We start from the raw sequence: 21,880 nt of genomic DNA, 5'->3' as shown, positions 1-21,880 counted from the left end.
TCAATAATGCTAATTATTAGAGAAATGCAAGTCAAAACTAGAATGAGGTGCCACCTCACACCAGTCAGAACAACCATCATCAAAGAATTCTACAAACAAGAAATGCTAAAGAAGGTGTGGAGAAAAGGGAACCCTCCTACACTATCGGTAGGAACATATATTGGTGCAGCTCCTAGGAAGAACAGTATAGCAGTTCCTTAAAAAATTAAAAATAGAGCTACCATATGATCCAGCAATCTCACTCCTGGGCATATATCCAGACAAAACTATAGTTCAAAAGGATACATGCCACCCCTATGTTCATTGTAGCACTATTCACAATAGCCCAGACATGGAAACAACCTAAAGGGTCATCAACAAATGAATGGATAAAGATGTGGTATGTATATACAATGGAATACTATTCATCCACAAAAAAGAATGCAGCAATATGGGTGGAACTAGAGATTATCATACTAAGTGAAGTAAGTCAGAATGACAAAGATAAATACATTATAATATTTGGAATCTAAAATACAAGAAAAATGAACTTATCTGCAAAAAAGAAATGGACTCAGACATAGAGAACAGACTTGTTTCTGTAGGGAAGGGATGAAGTGGGAGCTTGGAGTACATACAGAACAGATATATACAGACTGTATAGCAAGGGAGGGTGGGGGAAGTTATATATACATATGTATATACATAAAGACATATATATATATAAAACTGAGTCACATATATATGTATAAGCATGTATATATAAATATAACTGAGTCAGCTTGCTATAGAGCAGAAATTAACACAACATTGTAAATCAACTATACTTCAGTTTTTAAAAAGATTATTAATTCCATGATGGCAGGGATACATTACCTGTCTAGCAGTGCCTAGCACACTGTAATCTGTAAATATACATAAACACATATTTTTTTAAATAAATGAAGGCCATGGGATTTCATTTCATCCTTTAAGAGGTGCCTTACTTCGCTGGTGGCTCAGCTGGTAAAGAATCCACCTGCAATGCAGGAGACCTGGGTTCAATCCCTGGGTTGGGAAGATCCCCTGGAGAAGGGAAAGGCTACCCACTCCAGTATTCTAGCCTGGAGAATTCCATGGACTATATAGTCCATGAGCTTGCAAAGAGCCAGACAAGACTGAGCAACTTTCACTTTTTTTCATTCATTCAATCAGGTACTGAGCATCAGACTGCAGTGTAACTACCCAGGGCTTGAATAAACGTCTGTGACCACTTAAAACCAAAGGAACTGCTGACTGAGGAGGGGAATTAAAAGCAAGCAGAGATTCCTCAACACGTGAATGAGAGCGTTAGCTAAGAAATAAAGGGCTTCTCTGTTCCCCTCCCCCAAGATTTCTGATAGCCAGCATTCTAATAAAAGTTGCTTTTACCAGCTTCACACTTTCAAAGCCAACATTAACACCATTTAAGGGAAGGCCCCAAATAAACTCAGAAGGTAAGACCCAAGCCGGGGAGGGACTCGGATTAACACAGGGAAAGGAAACCTCAAAGCCTTCTCAAGCTCCCTCCAACCTCTCCTAAACACCTCTTCAACCTGCCACCCTCCCTCAGGGACCCTGCTAGGTTGCTCGGACCCAGCCACGCCTGGCTCCTCCCTCAGGTGAAGCTGTTATCAAATTAAATCACAAAGAGGGGCAGCCAGTCTGCAATGATCTGTGTTTATTTAGTAAATGGGTTGATTGCCCTCATTTGTGGCGATTAAGAGTTAATTTCTCAACGCAAAGAGGACCATTTCTCGAAGGGCAACCCCAGATAATTAAGACGCGGGAAGAAACAAAATTCCAATTCCAATACCTTCCCCCCCCCCCCCCCCCCCCGCCAACCCCCACCCCCCCCCAACCCCCCCCCCCCGCCGCCGGCCCCTGACCAACCGGTTTCGGTGGCTCCTCCTGCAAGGGGCCACAGGCCCCGGCTGCAGTGAGTTTCTGACCGAGTAGAGAGAGGATTTGGTAAACAAAGGCTCAGGAATTCTTTAGGTGCCTTTAAACTGACATCTGGCAAATTCGAGATCCCGTCACAGTTTCTCCCCCGCGCCGCTCCCCCGCCTCCAGCCCCCCGGCTTTGAAAGGCAAATGTTTTGAGGTTTGTGTTCTGTTCCATTCACAGCGTTTTTAATCAAGTGGAGTCAAACCACTTTGTCTACACCTTAATTGAAGAGCCTGGCTGGAGAGCTTAAAGTACTATTTTACAATAGGAAGGAGGGGCAGGGAGAGGAGGAAGGGAGTGAGTGGAAATGTGAACGAGGAGAAAAGCGGTGGGTAAGTGGCCCTCAAGGGCGCTCTCAGGCGCGCGCTCGTCTTCAGGGCACACGTCGGGCACAGCGAAGGGGCTGCTCTGTGCCACTCTTCGTCAGGAGCTGAGAAAAGACTGGCTCGGCCCGAGGGTCACTTCACAGAACGCACGACAAAGCCCTCATTGTGAGAAGTCGTGGCCCAGGGGAGGAACCCCCAAAGAAGCCAAAGGCCCTCCTTGGGCCAGATCACAGAGCCCAGCTTCCTGGCCTTATCAGTGAAGACACAGGCCCACAGAGGTTAACCCATTCACTCAAGGCCAAGGGGGTTAGTGGATGGATCAAGACCCGGGGGATTCCTCTCATTTCCTTAGCTGTGACTGAAGCCTTTCTCCTCTGTTTGATCCTCTGGAAAGAGAAACCCTAAAATGAATGTCCCTAGACTCGGGAAGACAGTTAAATGACTTCCTATATTTTTCCAAGTGAAACAACCAAACATTCTCATCAACTATTTGGGATCCCAGCTGTACATTCCAGGGCATATGGGGAGATTTTAAGCAGATTCTCCGGGGTAGGACTCAGGAACTAGTTTTTTGTTTTGGGGGGGTTTTTTTTTTAGTAGTTTTTTTTAATTATTAAATTTCTCCACCGCTAACCACCCCCCCACCCCCCACCCCCGCCACCTCCCCTTTGAGGATCTCCCTTTCAACTTGTCCGGGTTACTGCTGTTTCTGCAGCTGCCTTCATGTCATTTAATTTGGTTCATGTATCCCAAAGCACGTTCAATTTAAAACATTTCACTGTCAACCCATGTTTAGCTTGTGGTCTGTCATGATCCCCAGATCTTGTGTCCTTAGCTAGTCTTTCACAATCCGATATTTCTGCAACTTAGAGGTTTTAAAATTTTTTTTCACTTAACTTCATCTGACTCAATCCCACCCAATTTGGCCCAATAAATGGAACCTTATGAAAGGCAAAGGAGAAAAATAAGACATCATTTCTCTTCTGAAGGACCTTTGAGATGAATACGTGGGATAAGATAGGCCCTAAAAGAGCAGAATAGAAGTAACATCAAAAGAGCTATAGAACCTTCAGAGAAAGACAGTGAAGGAAACTGACATTTGATGAGTACCTACTATGTGCCAGGCCCCATGAGATATATTAGAATTAAGCTTGGCTGAGAGGCACAAGAAATCCTAAAATAACGCTGGCTTAAACAAGACATAAGTTTATTTTGATCTCATATTGGAGAATCCAGAGGGAGTGCATCATAGGTTGGTATAGTGCACCACTGTGCTAGGACTCGGGCTCCTTCTTTCTTTTTCTCCTTTTCAGGTTCACTTCATGGTCTACAACAGCCTCCAGAGTTCCAGCCTTTGAGGGGAGGGGACACAGTTCCAGCTGTGTTGTTGCACACACACAGCTGATATTCCACTGGCCAGAACTTAATGGAAGGACCCAAGGGAGGTTTTTATATGGAGTCTTTATTCCAAGTGGTCCTATGTCTGGCTAAAGACTGGGGCCTCCACTACTGTGAAAGAAAGGAAAAACATTTATTGAGGAGCAAATAGCAGCCTCTGCACCATGCTAAGGACTTTATATATTTTCAATTCAGTTCAGTTCAGTCACTCCGTCATGTCCGACTCTTTGCGACCCCATGGACTGCAGCACACCAGGCCTCCCTGACCATCACCAGCTCCCAGAGCTTGCTCAAACTCATGTCTATCAAGTCAGTGATGCCATACAACCATCTCATCCTCTGTCATCCCCTTCTCCTTCTGCCTTCAATCTTTCCCAGCATCAGGGTCTTTTCAAATAAGTTAGTTCTTCGCATTAGGTGGCCAAAGGACTGGAGCTTCAGCTTCATCATCAGTCCTTCCAATGAATACTCAGGACTGATCTCCTTTAGGATTGACTGGTTTGATCTCCTTGCAGTCCAAGGGACTCTCAAGAGTCTTCTCCAACACCACAGTTCAAAAGCACCAATTCTTCAGTGGTAACCTTTCTTTTGGAGAAGGCAATGGCAACCCACTCCAGTACTCTTGCCTGGAAAATCCCATGGACGGAGGTAGGCTGCAGTCCATGGGGTCGCTAGGAGTCGGACACGACTGAGAGACTTCACTTTCACTTTTCACTTTCATGCATTGGAGAAGGAAATGGCAACCCACTCCAGTATTCTTGCCTGGAGAATCCCTGGGATGGGGGAGCCTGGTAGGCTGCCATCTATGGGGTTGCACAGAGTCGGACACGACAGAAGCAACTTAGCAGCAACCTTTCTTTATGGTCCAACTCTCACATCCATACATGACTACTGGAAAAACCATAGTTTTGACTAGCCAGACTTCTGTTGACAAACTAATGTCTCTGCTTCTTAATATGCTGTCTAGGTTGGTCATAGCTTTTCTTCCAAGGAACAAGCATCTTTTAATTTCATGGTTGCAATCACCATGTGCAGTGATTTTGGAGCCCAAGAAAATAAAGTCTCTCACTGTTTCCATTGTTTCCCATCTATTTGCTATGAAGTGATGGGACCAGATGCCACAATCTTTTTGAATGTTGAGTTTTAAGCCAACTTTTTCACTCTCCTCTTTCACTTTCATCAAGAGGCTCTTTAGTTCTTCTTCACTTTCTGCCATAAGGGTGGTGTCATCTGCATATCTGAGGTTATTGATATTTGTCCCAGCAATCTTGATTCCAGCTTGTGCTTCTTCCAGCCCAGCGTTTCTCATGATGTACTCTGCATATAAGTTAAATAAGCAGGGTGACAATATACAGCCTTGACGTGCTCCTTTTCCTATTTGGAACCAGTCTGTTGTTCCATGTCCAATTCTAACTGTTGCTTCCTGACCTGTGTATAGGTTTCTTAAGAGGCAGGTCAGGTGGTCTGTATTCCTATCTCTTTCGGAATTTTCCATAGTTTATTGTGATCCACACAGTCAAAGGCTTTGGCATAGTCAATAAAGCAGAAGTAGATGTTTTTCTGGAACGCTCTTGCTTTTTCTATGATCCAGCAAATGTCGGCAATTTGATCTGATTTTAGAGCATTTATTTCTCTTTCTTATAATAACTCAGAAGAAAGAGGTTTCCTGTGTCTTTACAGATAATTCCTATCTTGAAACACTTTTGCAATCATTGAGTCAACTCAATGAAAACTGCAGTCCTAGGAAGTATCTTCTCAAACGCTTTATTCAGGCCATTGAGCTAGACGAAGGTGACTGTAAGACTGAGCCTTGTTAGTCAGCCCTGAATGGATCCCTCTCCTGGGTTGGCGCTGATACTCAGAGGTCAGCCTTCCAAAGCTATGGGCGCATGCCCCAGGAGAAAGCCAGAAGAGACCTGTGTTTTCACCCTTTTGCAGACCCCAGCACTATGGTTAGAAAGGGTCTCTCCAGTTGCTAGAGCAGACAGGCAGGTGACTTCATTAATGGAGATTGTGGAATTCCAAGGCAAGGAGCTAGGAGACAGCTCTGTTTCCTGGTCTCTGCTCATTCCTTTCTCACTGAATGTTTCTTAGCTTTTTGCCAATATGTTTTACACTCAGATCTGATTGGGTGGCCAGTGGGCATATTTGTTGGACAGAGGTCTCATGCCAGACAACCTCATGGCTGGTTCAGATTCTTGCCTATTCCTGGCTCAGTCATCTGAGCTGAGGGTTCATGTGGTATAACGTACAAGGATGGCAACATCATCTGAGGAAATGCTGTGAATTAACTGTTGGGAGTAGAAGCTGTTACCTTTTAGAATAGCCACTGGGAACTCATTGAGCTTCATAAATAAGGTCTCAGACCCAACATCACACCCTGCAACCAGTCAACCAACAACACCCCCGACACCGCATTTTCTCTCTCTGTACACACACACACACACACACCCCACATATCTCATCCTCATTATTTCATCCTTCAATTCAAAACATCATCATGTAGAGTGAGGAGGACTCTATGCAAGGCCAAAGACCTTCTGTGAGCCATCAGCAACACAATACATTACTTTGCAATATGAGTCTGGGTCAGAGGTTCTCACATCTGACTAATTCAAAAGAATCACCTGATGAGCTTTTAAAAATTAAATCCCAAGTCCAACGCCAGAGATTCTGACTCAACATGTCTGAGGTGGGGCCCAAACTTTTGAAAAAACTCCTTAGGTGGTGCTGATGACCAGCCTGGTTTGAGATCCACTGCTCTAGCTCTCACCTTCACTGTTCTAGAAGGTACTGGAGGCTTTTATTACTACCGTGAGCAATTGTTCTTGCAGCTTTTCCTAGCTCTCTGCTGACTGTCCTGGTCTGCCAAAATGGCAAGGCCTGGTACCCTGTCAAATTTTCCATCTGCCCTAGTGGGCTGGGGCAGAGCACCGACATTTCCTAATCTAGAAACCTACTGGTGCAGTTTCAGTAATTGGAGTTAAATTGCTCCTTGGAAAATTAGAAAAAATTAGTGGTCATTACCAAGTGGGTTTGAAACCTGTATAGGTATAATATTCAGGGGGTCATCACCAATCTGGGCTTGATAACCCAAGCTCAGAAATTCTGGGACATCTCTAAATTTTAGGATGGCTTTTGATCAGATATACAAAGGGACCAATATTAGTGAAATTTGCCATGAAGACATCAAGTAGCAGTGCAATGTGAAGTGAAAAATGTTATATAGACCAGGTTTTAGTCCAAGCTTTGATTCTATAAAAAGGAGCTTATACCTGGAACTGTGAAGGATTGTTATAAAATTTGAGTTAGTGTACCTAAAGCAACTGGTACCTTATAAATGGTTGTCATTCTATTAAAAATACAACTATTTTTGATGCTCAAAATCATCTGAACAGAATAAGTCCTACAAATCCAGTGGTGTGACAGGATCAGCACTCAGGGACTTGTGAGAGCTGATTATGTGTATCTTTTCCAAACTCCAAGTTCAGTGATATTATGTGACATGAAATCAACCATGGTATCAGTATTTACACCATGGAAATTGGCAAATGTACAAAGGTCAGGGCTTTTTTCCCCAGAGGGCTAGTTGGTAGACACTTTCCAGTATACTACTGTAAAAAATCACAACCTCAAGAAAGAGCCAGCACCAGAAAATATCTACCTAACTTGCTCTTTTATTTTATATCTATGATTTTCATCCATATAACTAAACCAGGATTCTGCCCTCATGATTTTTTGCCCATAGATTACAAGCATTTTGTAAATATTATCTCATTATTTCTCACAACACCCTGGAGAGCTAGGGATGTTAAGTGACGCCTGAGGCAGCACAGGAAATCAATGGTGAAAAGCAGAACTAACCTAGTCTGTACTAACCACCTCTGCCACCCTTTCCACACATCATTATTGTCCAAACTGGCATAAAGACATGGGTAAATTCTTGCCTGAAAAATCCCATGAAGAGAGGAACCTGGAGAGCTATATAGTCCATGGGGTTGCAAAGAGTCAGACACGATTTAGGGACTAAATAACAACAAAACAATTACCAGTGGAGCTTTAACCTCACAACCCAAATAGCCAAAGTCTCTCAACAGACTTGGTCCAAGTCCTTGGTCTGTGTATTGTGCTGTGTTTAGTCGCTTAATGGTATGCAACTCTTTGCGACCCCGTGGACTGTAGCCCGCCAAGCTCCTCTGTCCTTGGGATTCTCCCGCAAGAATACTGGAGTGGGTTGCCATGCCCTCATCCAGGGGATCTTCCCAACCCAGGGCTCAAAGCCAGGTCTCCCACATTGCAGGCAGATTCTTTACCATCTGGACCACCAGGAAAGCCCTTGGTCCTTGAGTACCAATCTGACTCCCCAGAATGGCTACCTTCTGCACTTGGAAGTTTTCCGCAGGGCTGCTGATAGCCTTGTATTAATCAACCGTCCCACATTCTTTCTCCTTCTAGTCCAAAGACATGTGTTTGAAAAAACAGTTGGCCAGAATTAGGATTCTGTTCTGACTTCAGCAGATGCAAGTGGCATTATAATCAACCAACTCATGTTATCTGTGACCCTTTCATTGAACATTCCAAGGGCAGAGACCCAAGAGTTGTTTTTCTCTGAGGCATTATCTCCATAATACTTGGGGAAGGAATAAATAACCCTAGTGGTGAACCATCTCTACAATGGCTCACCCTCTGATGGGTTTTCACATTCTAGAGTAATCCCCACTACCCTTTGATTGTGGATAGACCTAGTTTCTTGCTTCTAATGCATAGAGTAAGGCAAAATTGAGAGGATGTCACTTCTAAGATTAGATTACAAAAAAGACCATGACTTCCGTCTCAGGGCAGGGGAGGGGAGTCAGGAGTCAAAGTGGGCCATATGAGAGGTGAGCACTGTAAAGGACCCATGTCTCTGGCCAACAACTAGAAAGAAGATGTGGTACACATGCACAATGGAATATTACTCAACCATTAAAAAGAATGAAATAATGCTATTTGCAGCAACATGGACGGACCTAGAGACTATCATACTGAGTTAAGTAAATCAGAAAAGAAGAAGCACCATATGACATCCCTTATATGTGGAATCTAAAAAGAAATGATACAAATGAACATACAAAACAAAAAGAGACTCACAGGCCTAGAGAACAAAATTGTGGTTGCCGGAGGGAAGAGATAGTTAGGGAGTCTGAGATGGACCTGTCCACACTACTATATTTAAAGTCGGTAACCAGCAAGGACTTACTGTATAGCATATGGAACTCTACTCAGTGTTATGTGGCAGCCTGGATTGGAGGGGAGTTTGGAGGAGAATGGATGGATACATGCATAGGTATGGCTGAGTCCCTTTGCTGTTCATCTGAAACTATCACAACAGTGTTTGTTAATCACCTATACCCATACAAAATAAAAAGTGGTTTTTTTTTGTTTTTTTTTTAAAGAAGCTGAGGCCTGCCAAAAGCCTTGTTAGGAGCTTGGAAATGGATCTTCCTCCAATCGAGCCTTGAAATAACTGCAGCCCTGACCAACACCCTAATTGCAGTCTTGTGAGAGACCCCAAGCTAGAGAATCAAGCTAAGCATATCCAGATTCCTAACACAGAGAAACTGTGAGATATTGATATTTGTTGTTTTAACCTACTGTGTTAGGGAGTGATGTGTTATACAACTACAGATAACTAATACAGTCCTCAACCAACAAGGAAAATGGTGGAATAGACACAATCATTGAATCTGCCACACAAACCACCTCCACATGTAGGGTCTACATACCTGACAGAATTTCAGCATAGCCCCCCGCTAATTCCCCTAATTCAATCTAGACATCTCTAACTTTCATTAATACTTGGAAGTCTGCCTTAGGGCTCAAAATGTTCCCATTTTTTGAATGATCCAACACTCCCAACTAAAGTGAAAAGAAGCCAAAGGCAACCTGGCCATTAGTAATCCCAAATCCTCGATGTTATAAAGTCACAAGTTGTCTGGTAAAAGAGAGGCCAGAAAGTATATGCTAAAAGCTGCCCCTTCTGGTCTTGCGTGAATAATTCCTGCAGCTGGAGTTTCCCTCCAACCACAGGATTGTGGCACTACGAAGGTGGCCATTTTCAAATCTGGCCTGACATCAGAATGAAATTCAACTAGATAAACCTGAGACTGAGCCAAGATAAGTCAGATTTAAATAACTGGAGCCAATGAATAGCATCACTTTTCTATGGAACCATATGACTATGATGTGAGGAAATAAAAGCCTTTGTTGTTTTAAAGGGCAGAGACAATTGGAAGTTTTGCAGCAGACGGTTACAAAATTTTCCACCCTTAGCTTTCCAAGGAAGATACCAGTTAGTGGCTTTGGGAGTTGGGTGTGGAAGGTGTTACTTGGAAAAGACAATTAAATTGATTCTGAACAGATGTGAACCAACGTTACTACATCTAGCACAGAGCCTAAAACAGACTATTTAGCCCCCTACATGGTGACCTTGCTTTTCTACTCCCTCTTATTATATATATAACTATATATATATAACTACTCCCTATTATTACTTAGCTCCTTGAAATCAGCATGCTATGTCAGGTAAGGCACAGAAAGCTACCACACCTCTCTCATAAACAGTGAATTTTTATTTTCCAGAATAATTTTGGAGTGGTTTTTTTTTTAAATCCTAAAAAACACAAAACACTCCCCCCAAAATTGGCCTTTGCTTCTCTGTTTTTTGCGGTTGTCAAACTGAGTCAGAGCAAGACTCCCATCTGTGATACAGTTCATTGAGATAAATGGGGATGGGTTTTCTACATCTTATACACAGATTGTTTTAAAAAATATTTCATTTAACCCTTGAATTTTTTAAAGGCTATTTTTTCCCCCTCTTTAAAAAAAATTATCCCTATTACCTCATCAGGCAGCTGTCTGAGGCTATGAGGAGAAGAAGCTCATACTAAATTGGTTTTAGTTGTTTTTAAGGCAGTATTTTATCCTGTCGGTTTTCATTTTATTAGTTGACAGTGCTTGCAATTTCTCCCTCAATAAGCAAAGATGACTTAGATCAGTGGCCTGATGAATAAGCATGAAAATTTGATTTAGAAAAGGAGAATATCCTGGAGCTCACAGAAAGAAAAAAGGATTTCCAACCCCCCACCACACACACATTTTAAATGACAAAGCAAAGAAGCTGCATTGTCTTTAAACAGCATCTTTCAGTGCAATCAATATCAAGGCTCCCCAATGTTAGGTGATAAGAATAATAATTTAGAAAGAAAAAGAGGAGCCCTTGAAAAAATTCAAGGAGAGAAGGAAATATTTTTAAAGAAAATATTATTAATCCTTCATATTACCTTGAGGCAGATTGCCCAAAAGAAAAAAAAAAAAAAAGTACTGAGTGTGAAGGGAAAACTGATCCTTTGGAAGAAAAAAAGATGGATTCCTGTTGAGGACCGGATGGAGAATGTGAGCAGTCTGACACCCTACCTTGGCCTAAATGATTCAGCCTTCCTGACCCATTAACAAGAGTGGAGGACAAAGAACTGTGAAGTGGAAGAACAGATTCCCCATAAACCAGTAACAGAAAATAAATAAAAGAAAAACAGAGGAAGCCAAAGTCTCCTATGGAAGGGAACCCAATTAATTGTCTTCGGTTTCAGGATCAGTCTTTTCTTGCTGGAGAAGAGGCTCACGCGGAGCAGCAGAGGCAGCAGCTTCTAACTTCTGCAAACATGCATCCTGATCAGAATCCCTCAGGGCTCTAGCGCCTGGAACTGAGCTGGCAGGAGGAAGAGCTAGGCCAGGAGTAACGTTTTTTAAGGCAGAGGATTGGGGGGTGGGGGTGGGGGTGGGGAGGGAATGTCAGAGAGAAGCAGATTTTTCCTTGCTTAGCATGTCACTTTCCTGCATGGGAATTCATGCTATTCTTCGCGGTCCGGTGAGAGGGTAGGAACGTCCCCCACCTCCAGCCGCTGTAACTTCTGATTTCGCCGGGAGTAACCAGAGAGCGCGCGCCAGGGCCCAGTGCCTTCAGCGGGGCGAAGATTTGATCGAGAACAAAAGAACCCTTACCAATCAGAAAACGCTACCCGAGAACAAGGATAACTTCTCTTTGTGTTTTGAAAACTCTTTAATTAGCAAATGCCTTTGGTTCCTAATAAGCATTAAAACTTTTCTACGCAGATTCCAAGAATCAAATCATTGCTTCCGCGACGAAGGTGGGACTCCCAAGGGCCACACGCCGCAGAACTAAAGAAAACAGGGCAATTAAATACTCGCTGTAAACCTGTACAGTGTTCCTGGGCACTCGGCCGCAGGTTTTTTTACAATAATTTCCCGCACTAGTTTTCTTACGACTTCACTAAAGCTATATACCAAATCCCTAGACTCTGGGCCGTGTGTGCGGGCAGAGTGGCCTGGAGCCTGGGTCCCCGGCGCCCGCCGCTCGTCGGCCCAGTCCCCTCGGAGGCGTCGACACTTCCTCCGGCCTTAAGCCGGCCCCCTCCGCCCAACTCCTATTTCTCTTCGGCCTCGGCCCCTCCTCCTTTTTACAACCCGGAGAGGGGGTGAGCGGGGATTGTGGCCTCACGTGGTCTGAGTCTGCGGAGAGAAAAGCAATTCGCGACGCGCACCCCTTTCTTACCCCATTCCGAACCCCACATGTAGGATCCTGCTACCTAAAAGCCCCCCGCCAAACCCAGTATCTTCAGCCCAAGGAGGGCTACACACGACTCCGGGTCACGTCTCTCTCCGCGGAGGCGCTACCCTTATTCTCAGCGTCTCCATGCAAAAGCCTGCCCGGGGTGCCCTTCTGTTCAGGAAAGTGTATTTTAGTGTACCCGGAAGAGGAATAAATCTTTCAAGCAAATTCCCTTTCTGCTGCGCTTCTCTACCCCCTCCCCCCTGTGAATTCAGGGTAAAAGTTTTTCTTAACTTTTCCCTCCCAGCCCCCTGCCCCTCCCCTCAGGAATCCGCCCAGAGCTCCGCAGACCTAGCCTCTCCCGTTCCCTCGCCCGCCCCTTCCGACTTCCACCCAATCCGAAGGCAGTCACACAGAAAACAAAGGCTGCTATTGGGCCTCCCTGGAGCTCGAGGGCCCGCCCCCGGAGTGGTTTGTGAATGGGGGGAGGGGAGGGGGCGGGGCGGGGCGGAATCCTGCGAGCCCGACGCTTCTTCTGTAGAGTTGCGCGGCTCCGAGGCGTTACTCTGCGCTCCCTCCCGGCGGGCAGAGCTCCCTCACCGCCCAGAGTTGCGCGGGGCTGGAGAGGCCAGGCCCAGGCCGCGGGCACCGGGTTCTCGCAGCTTCGGACGCAGTGTGACTGGGTTTCTTAAAAGAACTGGCCGAGCTCTTGGCTCCAAGACGCCGATCGGACTCAGAGCGAGAATCAGCCGTTTGACTGAAAGTTGGAGCCAAGCTTTGGGGGCTGAAGAAGGACCGAGGAGCGGAGAAGGAGGAGGAGGCGGCGGCGGCGGCGAGCGGAGCCTCGAGGAGAGGAGGCGGAGCAGCACCGTTGAGGCGGCGGCTTTGGCTAGCAAGCGGCGGCGCCGGGCTCTCGCCTGCCGGGGGCCAGACTTGGTGTGGGGCGGGGGGGCGCGCGCCTTATTGAGCTCAGTGAGTCAAGAGACTTGGGCAAACTTTGAAGGGTAACCGGAGACGCTTGTTGCTCCTCGCCGCAGAAAAAGCCGCACCGTTACGTCGCATCGAGAGGAGAAGGCGGCCCCCAGTCTGCGCCCCCAGCCCAGGGAGAGGAGTTTGGACCCCCGGCGGCTGCGCCAGTGCTGGGCGGAGGCGCCCCCGTGGCGCGAGCACCCCAGCTGCAGCGCCCTCTGTTCCGCGCCGCCCACGGCCCAGCCCCGGCGCCGGGAGGACTCTCATGCGCCCGGCGCAGCGGCGCCTCCCCGGATCCCAGCCTCTCCCGGCTGCCTGGTCGCGTTTCTCGGGCTGAGAGTGCCGCTGCACCCGCGGCCGGCGATGCGGGGCTCCCGCGCGGCGGCGTCGCGCTTGCCTCTGGACCTTTGCACCCTGGTGCTGGCGCTGCTGGGCGCACTGCCCGCGGGCGCCGGGGCGCAGCCGTACCACGGAGAGAAGGGCATCTCAGTGCCAGACCACGGCTTCTGCCAGCCCATCTCCATCCCGCTGTGCACGGACATCGCCTACAACCAGACCATCCTGCCCAACCTGCTGGGTCACACGAACCAAGAGGACGCGGGCCTCGAGGTGCACCAGTTCTACCCGCTGGTGAAGGTGCAGTGTTCTCCCGAGCTGCGCTTCTTCCTCTGCTCCATGTACGCACCCGTGTGTACGGTGCTCGACAAGGCCATCCCTCCGTGCCGCTCTCTGTGCGAGCGTGCCCGCCAGGGCTGTGAGGCACTCATGAACAAGTTCGGCTTCCAATGGCCTGAGCGGCTGCGTTGCGAGAACTTCCCCGTGCACGGCGCTGGCGAGATCTGCGTGGGCCAAAACACGTCGGACGGCTCCGGGGGCGCGGGCGGCGGCCCCACCGCCTACCCTACCGCACCCTACCTGCCCGACCTGCCCTTCACCGCGCTGCCTCCGGGGGCCGCTGACGGCCGGGGCCGCTCCGCTTTCCCCTTCTCGTGCCCCCGCCAGCTCAAGGTGCCCCCCTACCTGGGCTACCGCTTCCTGGGCGAGCGCGACTGCGGCGCCCCTTGCGAGCCGGGCCGCGCCAACGGCCTTATGTACTTTAAGGAGGAGGAGAGGCGCTTCGCCCGCCTCTGGGTGGGCGTGTGGTCTGTGCTCTGCTGCGCCTCGACTCTCTTCACCGTGCTCACCTACCTAGTGGACATGCGGCGGTTCAGCTACCCGGAGCGGCCCATCATCTTCCTGTCGGGCTGCTACTTCATGGTGGCCGTGGCGCACGTGGCCGGCTTCCTGCTGGAGGACCGCGCCGTGTGCGTGGAGCGCTTCTCGGACGACGGCTACCGCACGGTGGCGCAGGGCACCAAGAAGGAGGGCTGCACCATCCTCTTCATGGTGCTCTACTTCTTCGGCATGGCCAGTTCCATCTGGTGGGTCATCCTGTCGCTGACTTGGTTCCTGGCGGCCGGCATGAAGTGGGGCCACGAGGCCATCGAGGCCAACTCGCAGTACTTCCACCTGGCTGCCTGGGCGGTGCCGGCTGTCAAGACCATCACCATCCTGGCCATGGGCCAGGTGGACGGGGACCTGCTCAGCGGGGTGTGCTACGTGGGCCTGTCCAGCGTGGACGCGCTGCGGGGCTTCGTGCTGGCGCCCTTGTTCGTCTACCTCTTCATCGGCACGTCCTTCCTGCTGGCCGGCTTCGTGTCGCTCTTCCGCATCCGCACCATCATGAAGCACGACGGCACCAAGACGGAAAAGCTGGAGAAGCTGATGGTGCGCATCGGCGTCTTCAGCGTGCTCTACACCGTGCCGGCCACCATCGTCCTGGCCTGCTACTTCTACGAGCAGGCCTTCCGCGAACACTGGGAGCGCACCTGGCTCCTGCAGACGTGCAAGAGCTACGCGGTGCCCTGCCCGCCCGGCCACTTCCCGCCCATGAGCCCCGACTTCACCGTCTTCATGATCAAGTACCTGATGACCATGATCGTCGGCATCACCACCGGCTTCTGGATCTGGTCGGGCAAGACCCTGCAGTCGTGGCGCCGCTTCTATCACAGACTCAGCCACAGCAGCAAGGGGGAGACTGCGGTATGAGCCCCGGCCCCTCCCCCCACCCTGCCTTCCCGCCGCCGGGGTGGGGAGGGGGCGGTAGGGAAAGAACTGCGGGGCGGGGCGGGGGGCTTGTTTCTGGAACCTCCTTTCGCTCCAGTGAGAAGTGACCTGGAAATGAGAAGATATCTGTAGATATATGTGGGTTGGGAAAAGAGGCCTGGGTGGAAAGACGGTTTGGATGAAAAGACTTCTGGCAAAGACTTGCAGGATGGTGCTGGTGGTGGTAACAGATGTTAATCACGTGCGGTACGGGCCGCCCTGGGTCTATCGAAAAAGATTGAGATCAGAAGGTTGCTGTGAGTTCTTCCCGGCTCTGGGCCGAACTGGGACTGTGAGCGATTCCCCTGCTGCAAGACAAGTGGCCTGTCCTCACTCCTGTGAGGCCCGGGTGAAAGGTACAGCTGTCTGCGGCCGCCGCTTTGTTGGGAAAAGGGAGGACTCCCTGCCGTGTCCTTGTCAAGCGGTGGTCAAACCATAATCTCTTTTCACTGGGGCCAAACTGGAGCCCAGATGGGTTAATTTCCAGGGTCAGACATTACAGTCTCCACCTCTGCCTCCTCCCCGCCTGTTTTTCTTCCTCTACTCCTTTCAAGTCTTGTAAAATAAGCATTTTGAAGTCTTGGGAGGCCTGCCTCCTCGAATCCTGATGTGAGGATGCAAAAGAAATGACAACATTTTGCAACAAGGGAAAAGGGGCGAGTAGTAGGTATTTCTACTACTTTTTTATTATCTGGGGAAGCAGGAGGAAGAAAGAAGGCTGTTTTATTTGGTTTAATATCCTGAAAAGAAGTGATGACTTGTTGCTTTTCAAAACAGGAATGCATTTTTTCCCCTTGTCTTTGTTGTAAGAGACAAAAGAGGAAACAAGTGTCTCCCTGTGGAAAGGCACAACTGTGAAGACAGCAACTTTTATAGGCAAAGCAGCGCAAATCTGAGGTTTCCCTTTGGATGTTAATTTGGTTGTAATAAACATTCCTTTTTAAGGAAAAGTGGAGGGCGGTGTGCTTCCATACCCCTTTCTGTCAGAGGTACTGACTTGGCTAAAGGAAATGCAAGGGGTTTTGCTGTGTTTAAGTAAATTTAATTCAGAACACATGATCCAACAGGCTCTGTTAAAACATTCAGGGAAATCTCTCCCTTCATTTTCTTTTTCTTCCCTTGAACCTGCATTTAGGTTTTGTTTTAATTTCTTTTTTTACCCTCCAATTCGAATCGTTCAAGGTAAAAGGAGAAGCATAATGCCTTTAGCCTCATAATAAAGGAACGTTAAATTTTTTAAAAAGTCAAAGGAGCATTTTGTTTTCTTTGTTCCATAAATCCGTTTATAAAATATCATGTGTATGCTAACCCTGTCTTTGTGTGGCTGGGTGGGGAGGTGACCTGCAGAAATGACAGTGAGTGAAGAGGACAGTTCAAACCATGAGCCCCATTTTTAAGGAAAGTCATTAAAAGAAGGTAAACTTCAAAGTAAGTCTGGAGTTCTTTGAAATGTGCTGGATGACTTAAATTTATTAATCTTAAATCATGTACTTTTTTTTCCCTCTATAATAGAACTCCAGTTCCTTTGCATAATGGTCTAAAGCTGAACAGAGAATCATGGGAACTAACCTTTACTCCACCTTTGACATCACCCTCCAACCCAGCAACACTATCCTGTTTCTCAAAACAGTCTTTAAATGCTGTTTGAAACAGTTTTTAAGTCATAGAGGGTACTACGAGAATACAAGTTGCTTTATACATGTAACATTCAGTTGAGTGAAGCTGCTTTTTATATTAAAGTTTAACATTGACCTTATGTTTCTTAAACCTCCAAAACTGTCTCATTTGTCAGATTTTTAAAACACCCACTACACAGTTTTTGGCATCTTTTGTGTTATATCTATTGCATGTGAAATTTGTAAAATAGAGACGAGTGCATTATGTATATTTTGTAAATCTCCCATTTTTGTAAGAAAATATATATTGTATTTATACATTTTTACTTTGAATTTTTGTTTTGTTTTGCCTTTTAAATTCTACAAGGAAGCCCCACTTTATCACATGTACAGATCACAAATAAATTTTTTTTTAAAATACAAAGTGAACGTTTATTTATAGTTCCTATATAAGCCAAAGAACAGAAGTTTGTATTATGGAAAGATGGTAAGGAGGGACACCCATTGAATATGTCCCTCATAAAAGAAGATGTTATATATATGAAGGTCTTTTTTCCCTGCCTTTTAAAATACAGAGTTTAATGAATGCCTTAACTGTCCTTTAATTTTTTTTTTTTTTCTGTTGTTGTTGCTTCCTGCCTCTCTTCCCACCACCCCAGCGCACACACACCCCTAAGCATTTTCACATCCTGCCCTGAATCATTTACTGAAGGTACTGAATAAGCATCTCTTTTAGAGAGGTGCTATCTGATCCATGTTTTTACTACCCTTCAGGCATGGAGTCCATATTTGAAAGAGGACTAGATATTTTTGGTCCACTTTTCTGGAGATATTTTCCTTGGGGAGAATTCTGTGAATGTTTTTTTCACTGACTGGTGTCTTTATGTTCTAAGGCCCCTTTTTGAATTGTTAGGGCTTAAATCCTTTGCGTTTCAGGTGACTGGAAAGGTCTGTAGCTGATTCCAGAGATTATAATGAGAGCATTGCTCTGGGAGCCTCCCCGGCTATAGACTTCACTCTCCCTTCTAGGTCAACTGAGCTGGAGGTCAAGTGATTCCCCGAGGTGGCAGTGACTCAGCAGCTCCAGCAGTAATAGACTCCACGCCTGACCCCAGCGTGGCCTCAGAAGCCACTGGAACTATTCTTTCCTCTTGCCGGGGAGGCTAACTTTGGAATCAGATTAGACCAAGAAGCCTTCACTATCCAGGCGCTTTGATATTCAACAGTCCCTCAGGGAAATGATAAAGGCATTCTGAAGACTTCCATTTTCAAGCCTCGCCAGATTTTTCCCCCCCAACTTTAATTCAGGTGTCTGTTTAGAGCCCACTCATTCTCCGCAGCCATCACAGCAACGGACAGGACGCTGCTGTTTCTCCTTCCCTCCCTCAGCTCTGAATTTCTGCACTTCTAAAGCTCAACAGAAACAGTTCTGTTTTTGTTTTAATTAACAGGCTCCCACACACATGGCTGGTGTGTTTTACAAACACAAGGAATGAAAACCAGTGACAGACAGTCCTCACAAGGAGGAGGAAGGCGTGCGGCTCCACAGTGTGTGCGAAGCGGCTGTAAGATCCTCCTGGGTTTTGAACATCACAATGGGTTTGAGGTCATCTTAAAACTGTGAAGATTTTGGCGTCTAGGAAAGAAAAAAAAAAAAAAAGATTTCAAGTCTCTTAAGGTTTAGCCAGTTTTTGCTCATAAAATGACACCTTTTAGGTTAAAGCATGGCTCTTTTAACACCACACTAATACTGCCTGTTAAGAATGTTTGCTTTTAGAGTCGATGGAAGGCTCCCAATGGGGTTTTTCGCTCTCAAATTAACTGCTAGAGGCACTTAGACGCTTCTGTGGGGAGAGCGAGGTGGTTGTTCCTATAAATGTGTCCCCTCTGCCTAGTCAGCACGGCCTCGTCCTTCGGAGCGCTCGCAGACTGAAGATCACTGGTCTTTAGTGAGGGAACAAAGGCTGCGTAAGAATAAATTACTACCTGCTTTTTTGTAAGCAACGATGAAAGGGTTCTGCTTCTTTCCTTTCACGCTGTGGTGCGTCCTAAGGTAGTAGATTCTTACCTAAGAATTTTAGAGACTCAAGGATCTTTCAGGAGGTGCATCTTTGCAGAAAATAGGTTAAAGAGAGTGTGTATGGAAGGGCATGTGTGGAGTTGAGGAAAAAACGCTGGTGGGAGTTTGGTGTTAATCCCTAGGCCAGGAGCAGAAAGACTTGTGAAAATCGTCTTCGGTTTATCAAACAAAATTAGTCTATTCAATATGCAACACCTAATCTTTTAAAGTAGGTTTGTGAGAAATCTTGGTGAGAAATAAATAAAAGTCCTATTGACAACATCTTATCCATTAAAGATAGGTTTGTTTTTTTTTTTTTAATGTGCTTGACGGAAAATAGTGATATTAGCAATCCTCCGGACAGAACTACAGGAGTCTAACAGCTGTAGGTTTGAACCCTGTAATTATACTGGGAAATTCTCTTCTAACTCTCCCATCTTTAATTTCACTGAAAAGGCAGGTGGCTATTTATAGATGGTATATTTTTATATATGCATATGTGGATGGTGAATAACAGTCTCAGGGCTTCAGCAAATACTACGTGTGGGTCTGCTCTATTTTTCTCTTATTTCACTCTCAGTGACATTAATGTAATTTGATAAAACTTGGTTCTTCAACTCTTACTTTTCAACTTGTAACATTTCTTACCTCTGAATCTATATTCCTCACGTTTCATACAAGAGTAAACTAGTTAAAAGGGTACCATTAAAATGTCAAGTCTTTGGTAAACACACATTGTGCCTCTTACTCTCTGGTTGAAAAAAAAAATAAGTTCTAATTGGAATTTTCTCAATTAGTGCCACAGTGGTGGAAAAAAGGAATTTTGACCAAGACAATTGTTTATTATAAAGTGATCCAGTCCAAGAAGTACTAATCAAGCAGCCACTACAGAAAAGGTGCTATACCAGGGCCTGGAGGGATTCCAGATTAAAAAAAAAAAAGACACACTCCACCTGAAGTAACCTGGAGCCTAATTCAGGATGAATGAGCACAGCCTCCCCAGTGGAGGAATAAGCAACTAATTATCTTTCTAGACAGAACGTGGTAAGTCATCACAGAGGCCCAAATGTTATTTGGAATAATATTACTTGACATTTGGTGGCATTTACTGTTTTAAAAGCTGCTTTCACACTCATTATCTGACTTTATCCTCAAAATTATTGTAACAGTCTTATGACATGGAATAAATCCTATTATAAAAATGAAGAAGCTGAGGAGCTTAGTGAGTTGAAGTGACATGGGAAGAGGAAGGGATCATATCCCATCCTCAGATTTTGAGCTCAGCCCGCTTTCTATAACATGTCACATAGCCCCTCTCTAAAGGTACTGGGAGGATGGGTCGTGGGAAGGACCCTTCTAATGGCAGAGGGTGGGTATCCAGCAAGAATGCCTTTCCCAAGAACTCAGATTATGTGATTCTCCATAATTTTCATCCTCTTAGATCAGTTCCTTCATCTCCGGGGGCCTTGCTTTCATCAGCTGATGAAGATGACATCTGAGACCTTCCTCCAGGGGCCTGTGATTCCATGCGGCCGGTATGAAGGCTGAACTGGCTCGTCCATTTGTGGGCCGTCCACAGCTATTTTGAAATCCCAGAATGGTTATTTTATGTTCCTGTAGACCAGTGTGTCCCACCTCTCAGCCAGCCAAGCCAGTGTGTGCTCAGTGAAGGAAGATGAACTTCCCATTGGCCTTTTTAAGCTCAATTCAAAAAGTAAGATCATCACTGTATTACTGTACACTGAAGCCAAAACACAAGTTTGGGGGGCTATCTACTCTCTTGAGCTAGCTACCGTGCCTCTCCTCCTGCCTCTTTGTAGCAATTGCTTTCTGCCACTGGAAACATGCCTTCCTCAATACCAAACGGCTATGTTGCATCATATCTTCCTGGTTTCTCTCAAAGACCACAGCCGTATTTCCTGGTTGGCTGCAATCTTCTATCTTGGAATTCCCATTGCTGGATATTTCACAGCCAAGTCAACATTCTATATGGCTGAAATAATAGGACAAAGGTTTTTTATTCTAAACAGTTATACCAGCCAAAACCTTAAATGCTTCTCTAGGTCATTGTCCCTAAAGCCTCTTTCAGAAGACTTCACACTAACAAAATAAAACTGAAGCTACTGTGAGGGATTCCATCATGTCTTGGCTGGGGGTCTACCTCACTTTGGAATGGTCCTTTTGGGGAGCTCAAGTCCACCTCTTTTGCTATTGACCTTCCTTGAAACTACTTCCCACCTACAAATCTATTTATGTGGTGTAGCCCTGGCATCAGTTCAGCTTTGAGTTCAAGAAGTGGGTCTCCAAGAGATAGACATATCAGAAGCCAGAGAGGGCATTTGGGAGGCAGAAACAAAGGGAGGAAGAGTAAGGAGATAAAGTGCCCTGTACTCCATGAATGGAAACAAACTGCTCAACTGGTTTCAGTAAGACAACCACCTAATAATACCCACTCTTAGAAAATGTGACCCTTCAACTTCAGCGTGCTCTTGCAGATTCTGGAGGACAATTCATTCAAAGAGAAAAGCATCTTGGGGAGGGTATGGTGGGATAGCAAATAGGAAGTGTAGTAACCAATAATGAAACATGTGTGGCATAACCTAGCACCAGTTATATATTTTCATTTCCAAAGGAAAACAAATGGCATGTAGCATTTAGTTCCAGATTCCAAATCTGGGATAACTGGAAGGAGAGGTGAGTGGCAGCTGGTCCCTGAGTTGCTTTTTGCAGCAGACTTACAAAACAAGCCCTCGAGCTAAAATCATGAATTATCTTCAATGCCAACAAATCATTTCTTGAGGACCTAGGACAAGC

The 21,880-nt window shown here is 46.2% G+C and overlaps 2 protein-coding genes across 3 annotated transcripts in view; one reads left to right on the top strand and one right to left on the bottom strand.

Annotated features, from left to right (window-relative positions):
- The window catches only part of LOC122698796, an 83,711-nt gene that overhangs the window by 3,137 nt on the left and 58,694 nt on the right, over positions 1 to 21,880 (bottom strand). Inside the window, exon 4 of one of the 2 annotated variants that reach the window (XM_043910386.1) lies at positions 18,543 to 18,643. The exons of the other annotated variant lie outside the window; for it this stretch is intronic. Within the exon in view, the coding sequence (XP_043766321.1) occupies positions 18,598 to 18,643 (46 nt within the window). The 3' untranslated portion in view covers positions 18,543 to 18,597. Of the gene's footprint in view, positions 1 to 18,542; positions 18,644 to 21,880 lie in introns of those variants that run through there. 2 annotated transcript variants of the gene reach the window in all.
- FZD7 (frizzled class receptor 7) lies at positions 12,396 to 19,014 on the top strand. The gene is made up of 2 exons (XM_043910385.1): positions 12,396 to 15,328; positions 18,459 to 19,014. Exons 1-2 carry the CDS (start codon positions 13,610 to 13,612, stop codon positions 18,501 to 18,503), a joined length of 1,764 nt encoding a protein of 587 aa, XP_043766320.1. The 5' UTR covers positions 12,396 to 13,609; the 3' UTR covers positions 18,504 to 19,014.

This window comes from Cervus elaphus, chromosome 8, assembly GCF_910594005.1.
Source record: "Cervus elaphus chromosome 8, mCerEla1.1, whole genome shotgun sequence".
NCBI classification, from domain to species: domain Eukaryota; kingdom Metazoa; phylum Chordata; class Mammalia; order Artiodactyla; family Cervidae; genus Cervus; species Cervus elaphus.
This window is presented reverse-complemented; position numbering and strand designations above follow the sequence as displayed.